We start from the raw sequence: 17390 nt of genomic DNA, 5'->3' as shown, positions 1-17390 counted from the left end.
TTACCTCTGGTGGTACAACGATAAGATACTTCGGTAAAAACAAGAGCATCACGATTCAAATCTCGTATAGAAAGTATTTGCCTACGGTAAGACTATGGACAGTGAATGTTTGACGTCTAGTGCATGATGATATAAGTATTTTTTTAAATTTATTTTAATAGTCGATGAAATTTTTTTATAAAATATAATTAATCAATTACCTCCCGAATTAATTGATCCGAAAAACCCAAATATTAAATTAAAAATATATATGTTAGTAGTGTCTATTCACGTCCTGATATTTTAATTTTGACAACCACAAGTCTATCAAGGTGTTTTTGACTAAATTAAATATGCTGACTGTCTTTTTAGTGATGATCAAAATGATAAACACATTTTGAAAATGAGGTTTTCTACTTTAGTAAATCTAGAACTATGGCACATGGGCTGTAGACTGATAATCTTTGTTGCGCAGTTACTTGATATTCTTATCTGTTTTTCTGGATCATATAACTTCTCTTTTATCAAGTTGTTTGGATTCTCTTTTTCGTCTACTAATTTTTCCATGTTCTGCTATTGTTTTGGTAGGTTCTGACTCTGATGTTGACGACGATGGCATTGTCACTGAAGCCGCAGCGTTTGTGCATAATGAACCCTTGCAGGATGATATTGATATTCCAAAAGTCAAGTCAGAGGTGGAGATCCTTCATGAGAACGTCAAGAAACAAATAATTAAGGAAGGCCATGGTGCAAAGCCTCCAAAGTTGTCAACTTGCTTCTGTATGTGTGAAATGTGATGTTCTCTCTGCAGGCTTCTGTCAGTGCCCAAGCAAATTTTGTCATCATGGTCAAAATTTTCAATTTGGTTTGAAAGCACAGTCATATGATTATATAACTAACTTTACCGTGTTTTGTGACAAATTTCATGAAGTTATCTTAGAATAACAAACATTTAATTTTCACAAGTAAGCCATTGGACAATACCGAATTTTTCTTTCCCTTCAATTTTAGGATATATATTTTCTCTTTTTGTGTGTGATAGAGAGATCATACAACACCATGGTCTATTACATGGGTGATTCTCATGGGGAGAATTTCGCATGATATCCCATCGCTAAACATTTTCTTTGATGAAAAGGCTACCTAGCCTTCCCATGCAATTTTGTAAATACTTAGGTGTGGTTTTGGTGCGAGTAGTATCATAGCAAGAACCTTATTTGAAACAATATTAATGTAACCCCCACTATAATGACAATTGTACATGTTTTCTCTCCACATAATGCATGGAAAAATATTGGTGTACTTTCATATGTCAGCTAATGAGTAAAGTTTGGTATGCTACTCTTTAAGTCTTATTTTTTCTATTACTCTATCTGTGTTTGAGTAAAATTAGATCTGTTGCTACTTCAAGTTTTATACTTTTGGTTTCACTTTTAAGTTCATCTAAAGAATAAAGATATCCAATTTTATCCTTTTCAATTCAAGAACCTAGGTTGTTCAAGTTAATTTTTCTAATATAGACTTGTCTTGCATTTAATTTTAGAACTTATGCAAGTAGCATCTATATTTTCTCATACATCTTAGACCAGTGGTGATATATTTTTCTCATCATATTGATCTTCCATTATTGACAAGTAATGATGCTTTTAAAGAAAAATAGCATGATAAACTATGTATAATGCTAGAAGGTATGTGTTCTTTTAGTGATGTATGGCAATTAAATAAACAAACAACAGACCCTTCATATGAAGATATGTAGGGATTTTATGAGAAAAACTAATTAGATATAGAAACTTAAATAATCTAGATGATTAATCGTAGGTCAAAGAGTATAGAAATTTAAATTTTTATCGTAGAATTCAAACTTTAGAAGTAGAACCAATTTTAAATGGGATGCATAATGGAAAAATCGTTGGACCAGATGATATTCCGATAGAGGTATGGAAGTGCCTAGGGAAACAAGGTATTGAATGACTTATAAAATTATTTAACATCAAATTGAAAATGGAAAAAAATGTCTAATCAATGGAGGATAAGTACTCTAGTTCCCTTATATAAGAACAAAGGAGACATACAAAATTGTGCAAACTATAGAGGTATTAAACTAATGAGTCATACCATGAAACTTTAGGAAAAGCAATAGAAAAAGATTAAGGAAGGAGACTGACCGAAAATCAATTTGGGTTCATCCCTGGAAGGTCGACAATAGAAGCTATACATCTTCTTAGACATTAATTGAAAAATATCGTGAGCAAAAACAATACCTACACAATGATATTCATTGACTTAGAAAAAGCTTATGATAGAGTTTCAAGAGAAATTATATGGAAAATTCTAGAAAAGAGAGGTGTTAGCGTGATATATATTGAACTAATTAAGGATATGTACGAGAATGTAACAACTAAAGTAAATACTTCAGGCGGAGTAACTAAAGTATTTCCAATAAAGATAGGGTTACATCAAGGATCAGTTTTAAGTCTCCATCTTTATACACTAATTATGGACTAACTCACTGCACGCATTCAAGACACAGTACCGTGGTGCATGTTGTTTACAAATGATATGGTTTTGGTAGATGAAACACGTAAAAGAGTACTAAACTAGAATCTTGACGGAAAACACTAGAAGGGAAATGTTTTAGGCTTAATAGAATAAAGACATAATATATGGAATTTAAGTTTAGTAATATTAGACATAATGAGACAATTGTTAAGATAGGAGATGACGAGTTGCCTGGATCCAAAAACTTTAGATATTTAGGATCATTTTTGCAAAATGATAGAGGAATTGAGAGAAATATTTTACATAGAATATAAGCAGGATGGTTGAAATGGAGGAGAGCGTCGGATGTTTATGTGATCGTAAAGTACCTCTTAAACTTAAAGGAAAATTATATAAAATCGCAGTTAGACCTGCTATGTTATATGAAGTTGAATGTTCGGCTATGACTCGAGCATATGAGCAAAAGATGAGAGTTGCCGAGATGAGGATGTTAAGGTGGATATGTGGACATACGATAATGGATAGAATAAGAAATGAGAGCATTAGAGAGAAAGTCGGAGTTGCATCTATTGAGGGAAAACTCCACGTTTAAGATGGTACGAGTATGTAACGACCAATAAATGCTCCAGTTAGGCGATATGAAACTATGACAAATATGTATATCAAACGAGGAAGAGGAAGACAAAAAAAAAAGACTTGGTTAGCGACAATAAAATAAAATAAAATAAAATTTATTTAAGTATATATGATGATATAGTAGGAGATAGAGCTCAATGGTGTAAAATGATCCATATAGCCGACCCCACCTAATGGTATAAGACTTGATTGTTGTTTATTAAACATAAACAATTTTCAAAAAAGAGAAAATGTGATTATAGTGAGATTATGTAAATCAACAAGAATGAGGTTCAATTAGGTGGCAGAGTGGTAGAGTGATTGAACATTTTGTTTCCTCCTGTCTTGCAATTCACATACCGCTCAAATTTTTGTGAGCGCCCCTCCACTTACAAAATGATTTTTTTACCAAATAATTGCTATTTCTTTTCCCCCCTCTTATTCAATCAAGTGGACTAGGTACTAGATTTATAGTAACCATAGTATTTTTAGGATTTGCTAGAGGATTTGAGTCTTTTGAATCTATAGGGTGCTTGTTCGTGGTGGCTACTTGATGCTAGGTGCTTCATCTAGAGTGGGATAGCAGTTGAGGTGTTTCCTATGTTGGTGGAGAGCTGGTCTTAGAGAGGATCTCCTTTCATGGGATGTGAGCGAAGAGATCTTTTTTCTCTCTTGCATGGGTGGGGATGGTGGAGGTTACTGAAACAATAGCCTAGAGTGGGTTGGAGAGATAGCTGGCTTCAATGGATAGTAAGGGTGTGTTGTTGGCACCATTAATGTAGGAGAAGGGTTTTACTCTCTCTCCATCTCGATTTTCAGCATCGATCGACAGTGGTGGCAAAGGCTACCACCATATGAGGAGGCTTGGGCAAGGGTGGATGGGGTACTTGCCTACTCGAGTGAAAGAAATGAGCTGGAAATAATGAAGTAGGGTAGCCAACGTCTTCAATGAAGGCATTGACATCGGTTAAAGGGTTTTGGTGCAAATGATGCAGGAGGTGGGCGATGATGATGGGATTGATGAAGATCTAGGTAGTGAAGTTGGAAGAAGACCCTAAAATGGTTGAAGAGGTTTGCTTGGGTTGAAGAAAGTCTAACAAGGAGGTGCACCGATGTTAGTCTCTACGATGGTGGTCGAAGGTGATTTCGTCATTGATAAAGGGTTGATATCAAGGAGAAAGAGGTCTTGATGGTGGATGTGGGTCGAAGAAGATCATGAGTCATTTGCATATGCTATAGCAATAAGGGGTGATGAATGCAACAAGAAGGGAGAAAAGAAGAGGTCCTTCATTTTGATGGTGACTTAGGTTTTGAGGGAGGAGTGGATTGGCAAGAGGGGATTCATAGATGGAGTACTTACTAGGTTCAACTCTGATATCACTTAATGTAGTATCTGAATAGGCGATCTCACACGGAGAAAGAAACTAGAGTATTTAAAATTCCATTAATTCAAAACTTCCTATGTGATTCAAATGTGAAAGTTTCTAATTATATTGTCCACAGTGCTCAGGTGCTATTATAGAGCACAAATTGAGTTATGATGTCATAGTTGGACTGTAAAGGTTTTGCTATCAGTACTAAGAGTTAAACCAAATCAGCATAAGAATTTAGTGATATTTCATTCATTTTTTAGTCTCTGGCTTGCTGTTAGGAAGTACAGTTTGCAGAACTATTTGGTGAAACTAATATCAGACTTTTTAAAAATAATTATATTAAGTTGCGTTTGTGTGGTTCCAGCAGACAATAAGACTGAATCTTCGTTAGTAGCCTTTATGTAATTCCAGCAGACAATAAGAGAGTATCATTTATGTACATGTTATCCCTTGCTTCACAATATAATATCCTTCTAAAATTAAGCCTTATTTGTGACAAAGAATTATGTTATCATTTCTAGTTTTATCGCAATTACCTCTTTATTTATATGGTTAGTGACTTCTGAAGCCTTATTCTTACTCTGCAGTTCACTATAAGGCATGGGCTAAAGGCACTTCACACAAGTTTGAAGATACACGACAAGAGCAGAGACCTACAGAAATCATATTGGGAAAAGGTACAACTCATGTATAACCCATATAGGATTTTGTAGTTCATTGAAAGTGAGATACTCTTAATCTCCAATTTTCATATAAAACATTAAAGGAAAACATATTATTTTAATGTATTTGACTATTTCTAATTGAAAATTATTTCAAGTGTTTGTTTGCCTATATGGTTAAAAAATGCAAGCCAAAAGACTCATTTATTTTTTACATATTATATTTATTCATCAAATTATTTTTCATCATATATTGGTTCTTAATACCATTTTGTTAATAAATTTGTTTCTCAATATTGTTGTTGTTATTTTAGCATTTTATTGTATTTATTGGTATGTTTTTTATCAAATATTTTAATAATTTCTATCTTTTTTAATTTTTATAACATAATATGAATATTATTGCCTTGGTTAAAGTCTTCAAATCAAGCCACTAGGTAGACAACCCCACCTGACTAAACACATCATTTCAGATTGATGATGTTGCTTAAAGACGAATGCCAAAGATTACATTTCATTTATATAATCTTTCAGGCTCTCATGCTTTGAAGTCTTCAACCTTGTCGACGCTCATCACCCTCAAGTCCACTTCATGTAGGCCTCCAGTCCATTGAATGCACCAACCTCTCTGAGCTTGCTCTATTTCATCCTCCGAGTCAACTAAGCAACGATTCCCATGATCACATCCACATCTACTCAATGTTCCTTGCTTTAGAGTCTTCTCTAAGCTCCTCCCAAACCCTAAAACTTGTTCTAGGCTTTTAAGCTTTTGAGTGCAAACCAACTCCATGTGCACCATTTCAAATGCCTACACACTTAATGAAAACATTAGATATCAAACCTAACTTAAAACTTTTGCCAAAATATCAAAACAATATGGTTACTCTATACCTCTTGGAACCATCATTTCTCCAACACCCTAATAGTTATAAGTTAGACTTGGGGATGGGATTGTTGCTGAAAAGGAATGCACATACATTCAGCTAAAGAATTGTTGTTTCATTATTTAATGGCATGGAACTCCACATACAGATACCCTTTTTTTTCCAATTGGGTCAGTAGCAAGAGAGTGAATAAGTTGCTTTTGGCAAAGACCAAAAAGTTAACATTTGGATATAGTGTTCTGTCATGCTCTGGCCGCCCCACCTCAAAGCAAGGTGCTATAACCATGTAGTGATCTTTGAAATTGAATTCCGAGACAGAGTTGTGCTCACCATTATGATGAATTGAGGATGACAAGCAAAACAACATTTACATTGTTGTTATTGTTTCTGAAGATTATACTGTTGTGTTTAGTTCCATGAATCTTAATCCCACACTTAAAAGATGATTTATAAGTGAAGACACATTTATCAAATCTAATTTTGATATGTATTCCATCATTAACCAGTGGACATATTTCCTACAGATCAGGTGGTAATTTGTTTTATCACTGGACATTATTGACTTGTCTTATGATACAACAGAAAAAAAGAAATGGCTGGTTTGGCCATTGGTATCGCTAGCATGAGGAGCGGGGAGCAGGCACTCTTGCATGTGGGTTGGGAACTAGGCTACGGCAAAGAAGGAAGCTTTTCATTCCCAAATGTACCACCTATGGCAGACCTTATCTATGAAGTTGAACTCATTGGCTTTGATGAAGCAAAAGAAGTGGGTTATCATATTTCTTTTTCTTGCTTTACTTTTCTTGTATACTGTACTGTGATGCTTTCAGTACTCGAACTTGAATGAAGAGCATAGCCAAAATTCTTCACTTAACTCATTTGATGGGATTATCATGCCTTTTTGCTGCTTAAATTATATCCTGCAGGGAAAAGCCCGAAGCGACATGACAGTTGAAGAGAGGATTGCAGCTGCTGAAAGAAGGAAGGTGGAAGGGAATGATTACTTCAAGGAAGAAAAGCTCGAGGAAGCCATGCAACAATACGAAATGGTTGGGTCTGTTACTTTTTTAATTCAGTCCTTGTTAATTTCATTCCATTAGTTTCTTCATTTTGCTTATATGTAGCTTGTTCTCCTTGTCAGGCAATAGCTTATATGGGCGATGATTTCATGTTCCAACTGTTTGGAAAGTATAGGGACATGGCATTGGCTGTGAAGAATCCATGTCATCTCAACATGGCAGCATGCCTCATCAAACTTAAACGTTACGAGGAAGCTATTGGTCAATGCACTATTGTAAGTATATCCATAACTTCTAGGTATTTTTCTACATTTGATCTTGAAGTGTTGCCTCTTCAGTTATTTATTGTCTTGTGGACATTGTCTTTTATGGATCCCTTGGTAAGTTAAGTCAAGAAGTTTACTTAACAATTCTGTAATCTCCCAGATTATATTACCAGAGATCTGTTTTATATGAACAAAAGAAATAAATCATCAAGATTCATTAACTTAATGATCTAAAGTGCTAGTCTTGAGTTTGTAATTTTGCGGAAAATTGCTAGATAAATTTTTCTTCAGTTTTGCAAAGGCTAATGCTTGTTTATTTCCAATTTGCTGAAGCCATCCACCTTTGCTTTCACGTACTGCAACTCCCATCAGACAAACCTGGTCCCGCAGCTGACTGCCTTTACATGCTTCAGGTATTATCAGAAGATGAGAACAATGTCAAAGCTCTTTTTAGACGAGGAAAGGCGAGATCAGAACTCGGTCAGATTGATGCAGCCAAGGAGGACTTGGAGAAGGCAAGGAAACATGCCCCCCAAGATAAGGCAATTGTCCAAGAGCTTCGCTTGCTAGCTGAACATGACAAAGCTATTTATCAGAAGCAGAAAGAGATCTACAGAGGGATCTTTGGGCCGAGAGCTGAACCTAAACCAGAGAGCTCAAATCGGCTTGTCTTATTTTGGCGATGGCTTGTTGCTCTTATTTGTAGCCTACTCAAGTTCAAGAGGCACAAGAAAGAGTAGAAATTGTTCAGCACCGTTAATGGGACCGTTCCAATGTACTCCTGATTAACGGTTTCACGCATGCATTAAACAAGAACTATGCCGAAAACATTATTCGATGATCCAAGCATTGCTTTTTAATTAAGATAATAAACTTGATTTTTGTTTTCCATTGTGCAACTTTTTGTTGCTATTAAGTGATGTACATTAACACTAGAAGAACATGGTATTTTTTTATCTCCTTATTTTAGACAATGTAAATGCTATTGATTAGAAGTAAATATGAACATATGGTATGTAGTATAGGTGTTTTTTTTTAAGTTGACGTAGCTTATGCCGGTTAATTCTAGAATGGCAGGTTTGGTTTTACGAAAGTTTTTCATTTGTCATGAAGTAAATCAAGAAGTGCTCATAGGGAAATTTATCTATTATTTTATCGAAGCTGAGACTCAATCCTTAAATCTTATCACTACATCATTGCCTATTAGAGCAAAGGTGATATTGCTTATCCTAAGTGTCTTAGTATCGTCGTTCCACAACAAAAAAATATGTAGATAAATCACAAGGGATATTTTATCATAGCAAAGAGATATTTTATACTCGTTGGGATTTGATCAAAAATTTATTGGAACAAATACTTATACATGTGGCAAAAGGCATCGGAGACGGAACAATACTCATACAGATACTAACTAACTGTGTTATTCCGTAGGACGATGATACAACATCCTAAATCATATAAAGCGTTAAGTTTGATGGAAATCTGTGAAGAACTATTCTCAAATTTTCAATCAAACTTAGTTAGAAAAGCATGGTGATTCGGTTTGACTATAATTAGTACTGAAGCTAATGAGCAATGTAAACATTAAACATGCAATAATGAATTGAGTGAAAGAATTGTCGATCAGTTGACTTCCAAAGTTTGCAACCGAGTTTGGTTTTAGGGTTTATGATTTGGACATTTCCAAAGTTTGCAACGTTATTTTAAGAATGACAAGAATTTTCATATATATATATATATATATATATATATATATATATATATAAATGATATAATATTTTTAAACTTTGGGCGTCTTAAACAGGAATGGGAGGTATCCTGATAATTCCATTTTTGCAGATACGGAGTTTCTCCATTAGCTGTCGAGGGTTTTCGAGGCAGGCAGAGCAAGAGGGATGGCGAGGGCTCTCGGAAGACCGCTGGGGAAGTGCAGATTCTACTCTCTAACACCTTCCTCCTCTTTCTGCACTGAGGGCGACGGATTTCAGAGTTCTCGCGTTAAGATATTCGATCGGGATCTCAAGCGAAAGCAGGTCCAATCCCTTGCTCCTCTGTGATTTTCCAGATATTGGAACTCGATCTAATCGAAGGGCGAATTTTGAGTAGAGGGATCGAGCTGCGTGGTTGATGAAGGGAAAAGACGAGTTTGTCGACTCCGTCGCCGAAAACCTTCTGGATCGCCTCCATGTAAACTAACAGTATTTCTTCATTGTTTCTACTTATTTAATGCCTTTAGATAAATAAGTTGGTGATTTCTGAAGGATTGGTAAACAAAAAGCTGAACTTGATTCCGGCACTGTTTGATTTGTGGAATTGAATGTGCACTGAAAGATGAAGCGGAGCAGTTGCTGGTTTATTTTCCTATGTATTATTTCACATTATGAATTTGTTTGGCGATAACTATTGGCATTGGTGCTGAGATAAGAAATGTGCCAGTTTTGGAAGTGTTTGTGCTATTTTATTTGGCATCTTTTTATAGAAAAAAATGCAAAATGTTTTGTAGTTTGACAATCAAAAGTTGATGTTAATAATTGTAGGTCTAACACAGTTAAAACATAGGATAATTTAGACTCAATCGTCATCTTTGTATAAGAAAGGGAAGCAAGGGAAGTGATGGTTGAATCATCTAAACACGCATTTTCTGTCATTTTGTCTACATCCAGATTTTGTACTTGTGAAATGGTGATATTTTGCTATTTGGTGGTGTTCTCCATATACCTCTCACACATTTTGCTACCCCTGTCCAATCATGTATTAGCTGCCTTCATAGCAAGTTATGTTTTTTTTTTACTTCTAGATTTGGATGCTTAAAACATACATAAGTATCAAAGCTGTTGAAAGAGTAAAATAGCAGTTAAAATTGGTGCTGAAAACTAAGTATATTAAATCATTAAAGAACTCTCTATGGGTGACATGCGGAAGTAGTTTGTCATGTATTGGAAGATATGAACTGTAAATGACTAAAATTATGCAATTATGATCAATGACTAATCCATTTTTTTTAAATGTACGCAAAATGTATCAGATTCTTGTGTCATCTACTGAAGTGAAACTATTAAATTGAGCTTAACTTTGTTTTAGTAAAAGCAGAACCACAACCACCCATTAATTTGATGATCTTTTCTTATTCTTGCAGGATTGCAGAAAGACTTTTCCTACGTCACTGTGTCTTGGAGGTTCTTTAGAGGCAGTTAGGCGCCTTTTACATGGGCGTGGTAAGTATATAGCTTGCCATACTTCTTAATTGATTCTCAATGTGACATCTGAGAAACTCTTAGCTCTCTCAAGTTTATTTTAATGGAAGAAAAAAAGAAGGTATAGCATTTGCTGAATCTTGGGAGAGATGTGGTTGTTGTTATCAGGTGGCATTGAGAAGTTGATCATGATGGACATGTCATTTGATATGATTAAAGCATTAAAAGATACGGATGACAAATATTCAAATGAGAACCTTGAGACTTTCTATGTTGTTGGAGATGAAGAGTTCCTGCCAATGAAAGCGAAGTATGCTGTTCTGGTATTACTAATCCACTTAAAGCTGTAATTAATCGTAGGGCCTAGTAATGATTATTATTGGATAAAATATATGTTGTTTTCTTGTAGTTATTTTGGAGGTTTATCTATTTGTTTATTTTTGATTTTCTAGTTCTGTGGATTTGATAGTAAGTTGTCTTGGACTTCATTGGACCAATGATCTCCTGGGAGCCATGATACAAGTAAGTGGTAAATTGTTACTATTTATTTTCCTTTCTTTTATTGGTCCAAAATGTTTGGTAGGTAAAATATAAGATTTAACTCAATCTAAGGCATATCTAGTATTATGCCAAAGTTCAGATATGATATGTTTAAGCAGTCTAACTATATGAGCCATGATTCCAAGTAGGTCCTTAGTACTTTTATGGTATTTACAACTAAAAATAGTTACTGAATGTTGACATTTTCTCCTTAATTGTGCAGTCCAGATTGGCTTTGAAACCTGATGGTCTATTTCTTGCGTCTATCCTTGGTGGAGAAACTTTAAAGTAATAAAATTGATTGATTATTTAATTTTATGATCTTTTCTAGTTACCGTATTCTCACAATTTAGATCTTCTGTGGCTTTTGTGTTTATGTTTCCTTTACAAACAGGGAATTACGAATAGCATGTACCATTGCTCAAATGGAGCGTGAGGGAGGTATCAGTCCTCGTTTATCACCTTTGGCACAAGTATTTATTTTCCAACAAATTTAGCTGAATTATTTTTGTCAATTGCATATCAGCTTATGTGTTTCATGAGTGTGTATCTAGATATCATAATAGGAATCTTATTATGTGCTTTTCCGCCAAGAAGGATTGATATGAGATCATAAGGTAAACAATTCGTAGATAGTACCATTTATTTAAATTCTAAAGGTTACTTTTGTAATCAGAAGATTAAAAAATGGGGACATTTTTATAATAAGAAAATCTGAGGTTGAGAATACTACCTTCAAGGGTTAAGTGGATACCTAATGGCATGTGGAATCTGGAATTAAGGACCGACAGGCAATATATAATCAGATTTATAGTACTCCTGGTCTGCTTACACTTCTTTTGGTTTATTTCTGGTAGTATTTGACATTTGAATCCATTCTTACCTGAACCAAAATAATCAGAAATATGGTTTGATTTCTTCAGTCCTACCTTTTGGACCATTCATTGAATTTCAGCTGATCGTAAAATGCATGTCTCTTTGTTTATTTGTAGTTCGTCCTGCTCAGAGTTCTTGGTGGAGAATATCTTATACACTGTGATTTCATTTCAAGAATTCACTGAGTGCATTAGTCGTAAATTTGAGGATTATCAGAGGGTGGGACTCCGGTCACTTATACCACAATTTAAGTAGGGTTATTATAGTATCTCATAGTTTGTTATTTTTGATTGATTGCTTCTCATTAGTGTTGTCTCCAATCAAGAAGTCTAATGAGTAAGAATGTTGCTGCCCATGCTTGTTGGTTAGTCATCACTGCTAGAGGAAGAATTCTGCCTTTCAGGACTCTGAGGAGTAATTGTGCAAAGGTTGAGTGTATTGTGCAGTACAAATTGCCTCATGAGAAAAAAAAGAATTTGATAGAAATAGAGATTTTAGGAAAATATAATGAGAAATAAACTAAAATTAATTTGATCAATAAAGTGAGATATGTATAAACATTTTTGCAATGGAAATAAGAATGCTTTGATAAATATGTTGAATTTGTAGAAAAGAAGAAAAAACTTAGGAGTAATATGGTGTAGAGTTAATGGATGACAAAAATAGAAAATCGATTAATATGGTGTGATTATATTCAACGATGACTAAGACTTTGTAATTAGACAAGTTGGATCTGTTTTAATTGATGAAATGAAAAACATTTGATGTAATTGAACAAACTGAAAATATTTGAATATTGTTAGCACTTTAATTATGTACAAAGTTTGGATAAAATTCATATAGCTGATTACAAATAATTGAAACTCACAATTTATTATTTTTATTATTCTCAAGTAAAACGTCCATTTCAATTAGTGTGGTTCTGTTATTTCAATTAAATCTGATTACCCTTTGATTTCCTGGTTAATTGACCAATTGGTACATCTAAGACCCCCTTTCCTCATCCTAACCACACTCAAGTAATGTGTTGTCTTCATTGCTAAATAAACTTACAGTTATTATTATTAATTTACATTTGAATCCACATGTGGCTAGAAATTCTACAATCATTGTCGCCATAATAATCACCTAGGCCATATTTGTGTTAACCGTTTAGAGTTGGCTATATGAATATTATTCCTTTGTTGAACTCTAAATAAGAATATATAAGGTTGGTCAAATTAGTTAAATCATTTTTATTGCATTGAATGGTGTCCCTTTGGTTTTCCTCTTCCTTTTACACCTTCCACGCTAACGGATTTAACTATGTTTATCTATTGGTCCCTCTTCAACATGTGTATGTCATCTCGACCTAATTGGAGCTACATCTAATTGCTCTTGAATTAGTATTTTTTTTAAATTATATTTTAACATTTTTAAACACTACATTTTTCATCTTAGTCTTCTTATCTCCAGTATGTTGTTTTTTTTTACTTGCTGCTTCCTGCTATGTTATTTTTTTATACCTGCTGCTTCCTAACAACTCGAGACCCTGCCCATATGGGTATTGCAGCCATCTTATAAAGTTCCTTTTATCCTATGGTGTACACAAAGAACACATAAGACTCTAGATGCTTCTTTTTGTTTCAACCATCCATTCTTTTCCTATATATCTTTATCAAAATCAATATGTACTTGTTGAAATACAAAGAGTTTTAATACTGTAAATTTGATTTATATAATTGTATGTGAAGAGCTAACTAGTGATAAAATAAAAATACTCACCGTAGTAACATCATATCTGTGTTATTTCACTAAGATGTTGAGCAGCATGAGAAAAGGCTATGGGACATTCATATGATCAAGAACCCTAATTGGTTCTTTATAACTTGAACTCCTAGTTGATTTTTTTTTTTATTAATAGATGAAAGAAGAGCTGGTCTTTTAGCTGTGACCGAAAAATGGAACTTTGTAGAGTGATCTTTAGTATATTGACCAATGACCATGTTGAAATAACTTACAGTAGTTATCCTGAGTATTGTTATATGAAATACCTAAGCAGGATGGTGGAGGAATTAGTATATTGTCAGAATTCCTATTCCATATCCAGAATGTATACTAAACAAAGGGTTAACTATTCCATCAGAGTCTATCTAGAATGGAATTACTATTCTAATTAGCCTAATATAAAATGCAAAGTGAACCTTTCTTGCTTTGAAAAGTGAATTTCCTGTGTACAACATTAATGAACACATTTTTTCAGAACGGTTTATTGATTTGGCTTTACATGTGACTGGTCTACATTGCTGAAATTAAATTGTGTTTTTGCATGAAACTGAAAATTTTCATTGCTTTCTTGTCAAAAGCTGATGGCATTTTAAATTCTAAGTTCACTTCAATAATTCATACTGTTGATTCCTTGAAAAGTCACGATTTGTTGTTACATGAGATAGTTGCACCTGAGGAGTAGATGAAGAACTAATTAGATATTTTCTTTCTATTCAGGTCCGGGATGCTGGAAATCTTCTGACAAGGGCTGGCTTCACTCTCCCAGGCGTTGATGTGGATGGATATACTGTGAAATACGATAGTGGTTAGCATTCATGGACTCTGGAACGACTTCATTTGTTTTTATACATATGAAAATAAATATTATTTATTTAACAACTTTTTTCTACTATATTATTATAAATTTCAGAATGTTAATATATAATTGATGTGTGTGTTTTTAAGCATCACTAATGGTGGAAATTGCGAAGGATACAAATCAAAATTGTCCCGTTATTACTCTAAAACCTGTCTCCTGGAGTGGGTTCAAGGAATTTTTACCGCTCACGCATTGTCCAGACCTCCAGATGAACACTATAAAGTAGATTGATACATAATGAACTTTGATGCAGCTTTTGGTCAAATTTATAATATGGAATGTTTTCCTATCGCAACTATTTCTTTGCAAACACATTATTAAGTGCTAGAATAGCTGTTCCTTTCTCCAGTTATCTTTCAGAGCAAGAGTTCAACGTCTTTAGCATTCAAATTTGAAATTTTTTCATGATAATATTGGAAGTTGAAACCTTTTCCTCTCACTCATTGGATTTACTGATTGGCTTTAGCTTTGGAGCTCATTGAACATTTGAGGTCTATGGGTGAAACAAATGCCCTTTTACAGAGGAACCATGTAAGTCATTCAATAAAATCAGTACTATTTGCATCTGCAGAAGCTCAGATCACATTGATGGATTATTCTCCACTTCTGTTGTCTTTATTTCTACTTTTAGATCCTAAAAAGGGACACAGCTTTAGCGACTGCCGCCGTGTATCAATCAATGTTTGGCCATGAGGACGGAACTGTTCCGGCTACATTTCAGGTATATAACTCTATCCAGTGACCGTTTATATATCTTAGAGCATCTGCAATGCTAATTCATTATAACATCCATCACCTCATCAAAAAGTATGGGGTCCACTGTCACATACTCATTATAATAACACATTTCTTTCACTCACATCTCTTTTAACATTAACACTCATTATTTATGGGTCCCACCATCCACTCACTCATCTCTTTTATTATTTTTTAAATAATATTAAAATTTTACATTAAAAAAAAAAAGAAAATAAAAAAAAATTGTGAGAGAGAGAGAGTTCAAAGGTGTTCAAACCTTTGAACACTCTCTCTCCTCTCTCTTGTGAGTGGGTGTTATAATGTCCACTCATAATGAAGAGGGGTTGTTAAATGAATATTATAATGCCTATTTAACATCCCATTGAGGATGCTCTTAATTAATATATGCCTCTCTATGTTATCCAAAGTTCTACAATTTTGGCAAATTAACTGCCTTGTGGGCACCAATCGATAATAGTCTCCCCTGTCAGGTTATGTACATGACTGGTTGGAAGGAACATCCTTCACAACAGAAGGCCAAGAGGAGGGGCTCTGCTACCGCATCATTTCAGGATATTCAGCGACAATTTGGTAATAACAGTAGCTGATCTTTGAATGTAAGGTAAAACCGAGAATCATTAACCTTCCTATTCATCGAACTCATATTTCCTCGCACTCCAAAAGATTCCTTCGCAAACTTCTATTTACTTCCTACTTCTCACAGAAACAAATTTGACAGAAGCTTCAATTTTCATGAGATATGTCGCATCAAAAGTCAGACTTTGCTTAAAGAAATCTTGAAACCGACTTGGTATGGACTAGACTCCTGGTTCACTAGATTTGAAGAACTTATGAAACTAAACTCCATAATAAATCCATTTATTTTTGGGTCGGTGAGCTAAAAATAGTTGCTGTACTATTAACCAAACTGTGATTCCCTGAAATTTAATCGGGGGCTCATCATTGATTGAAGGGGAGTTAATTCTGGAAGTTGTTTCTCCGTTGAAGTTGTTTGTTTGTTGAGTTTGATGGTCCAAACAAGGAACGCGTGGAAGGTGCTTACCCCAAACAATGGAGCCTCTTTTTCTAATGCAACCCGACTGTTGCTCCAGCCAAGCACCCATCACTGCGTCCTGGCACTTTCCTTTCCTAAAGTGCCAGATAGTACTTTGAAAGGACACATCTCGCAGCTCGGTACACAGTACACTCCCCCTGCACTGCATTCGGGACGCCTCAAGGGTCCCATTTTGATCTCAGATGGCCACCATTTTCATTTGGCCCGACCTCTCTACCAGGCCTAATCATTAGGTTTAGGCTCATCTCGTCGTCATCATGACAGAGGTCACTATATCCATGTCGCAAAACAGAATCTTGATTCCTATTTTAAATCTTCGCCTCGACATATTGCTCACCGAAACGGACTGCGATCAGTAGTTCTACCAACCACTTTTTATTTTTCTCCTCCTTTTTCTCCGTCACCGTCGTCGACATGGGAGTGGAGCCACTTGGATATGCAGTTGAGCGGAAAAGGACTGATTGTGTGTATTTACATGCTCATTCTGCGCCTTCAGCTCGGTCAACAAAAGGAACGAAAACGTCACGAGCGCAGCTGTTGCCATCGGTGCAAAACGCTAGCGAGATAGAGGTGAAGTTTGTGTCCCTTTCCCAAGGAGAAAGCGAGAGGGAGGAACCTTCTTCATTCATTTCCTAGTTTTTTTGTTTTTTTAAAAATATCCTTTTGGATTCATTCAAAAGCACCTTTTTTATCATCAAAATAATTTCTCATCCCAATCTATTTTTTATTTTTAAAAAATACTTTTATTTTAGTTGATATTATATAATTATGAGATTATAGCTACTATATAATTATAGCAATTATGATCTTATAACAGTAGCTACTACAAACCATAAACTCTTAAATAACATAATGTCTAATAACCTCTACAGTATAAAGAAATTAGTTAGGAGTTTAGATTTGTCTACGGAAAAAATTGATTGTTATATAAATAACTATATGATCTTTTGGAACGAGGGCAATGAACTTATTGAATTCAAAATGTATAGTCGCTCTCGTTATAAGCAGCGTAGTCACATATTAGAGAAGAAAAAGAAGAAT

The 17390-nt window shown here is 34.7% G+C and overlaps 2 protein-coding genes across 3 annotated transcripts; both read left to right on the top strand.

Moving 5' to 3' along the window:
• Positions 1 to 572: 572 nt before the first annotated feature.
• On the top strand, positions 573 to 8187 carry LOC122020485 (peptidyl-prolyl cis-trans isomerase FKBP42-like). 2 transcript variants are annotated; one of them, XM_042578430.1, is made up of 6 exons: positions 573 to 759; positions 5057 to 5146; positions 6598 to 6781; positions 6942 to 7064; positions 7157 to 7309; positions 7714 to 8187. In XM_042578430.1, the coding sequence occupies exons 3-6, from the start codon at positions 6608 to 6610 to the stop codon at positions 8038 to 8040; spliced, it is 777 nt and encodes a 258-aa protein (XP_042434364.1). In that variant the 5' UTR covers positions 573 to 759; positions 5057 to 5146; positions 6598 to 6607; the 3' UTR covers positions 8041 to 8187. The 2 variants fall into 2 exon arrangements, with proteins under 2 accessions (XP_042434364.1, XP_042434365.1); XM_042578431.1 differs by having other exon boundaries at positions 7634 to 8187.
• Positions 8188 to 9095: 908 nt separating this feature from the next.
• LOC122021466 (putative methyltransferase At1g22800, mitochondrial) lies at positions 9096 to 15896 on the top strand. The gene is made up of 11 exons (XM_042579585.1): positions 9096 to 9333; positions 9407 to 9487; positions 10437 to 10515; positions 10663 to 10804; positions 10947 to 11016; positions 11258 to 11322; positions 11429 to 11507; positions 14395 to 14482; positions 15003 to 15067; positions 15168 to 15257; positions 15766 to 15896. Exons 1-11 carry the CDS (start codon positions 9196 to 9198, stop codon positions 15880 to 15882), a joined length of 1014 nt encoding a protein of 337 aa, XP_042435519.1. The 5' UTR covers positions 9096 to 9195; the 3' UTR covers positions 15883 to 15896.
• The last annotated feature ends 1494 nt before the right edge of the window (positions 15897 to 17390 follow it).

The sequence above is a fragment of the Zingiber officinale genome, chromosome 9A, assembly GCF_018446385.1.
Source record: "Zingiber officinale cultivar Zhangliang chromosome 9A, Zo_v1.1, whole genome shotgun sequence".
Classification (NCBI taxonomy): Eukaryota; Viridiplantae; Streptophyta; class Magnoliopsida; order Zingiberales; family Zingiberaceae; genus Zingiber; species Zingiber officinale.
This window is presented reverse-complemented; position numbering and strand designations above follow the sequence as displayed.

Bases quoted from the DNA above. Each gene is read 5' to 3' on its own strand.
- LOC122021466 (XM_042579585.1), top strand. From the start codon at position 9,196: ATGGCGAGGGCTCTCGGAAGACCGCTGGGGAAGTGCAGATTCTACTCT. The intron at 9,488-10,436 runs GTAAACTAACAG...TTATTCTTGCAG, and splicing joins ACCTTCTGGATCGCCTCCAT to GATTGCAGAAAGACTTTTCC. The intron at 15,068-15,167 runs GTAAGTCATTCA...TTCTACTTTTAG, and splicing joins CCCTTTTACAGAGGAACCAT to ATCCTAAAAAGGGACACAGC.
- LOC122020485 (XM_042578430.1), top strand. From the start codon at position 6,608: ATGGCTGGTTTGGCCATTGGTATCGCTAGCATGAGGAGCGGGGAGCAG. The intron at 6,782-6,941 runs GTGGGTTATCAT...TATATCCTGCAG, and splicing joins GCTTTGATGAAGCAAAAGAA to GGAAAAGCCCGAAGCGACAT. The intron at 7,310-7,713 runs GTAAGTATATCC...TACATGCTTCAG, and splicing joins CTATTGGTCAATGCACTATT to GTATTATCAGAAGATGAGAA.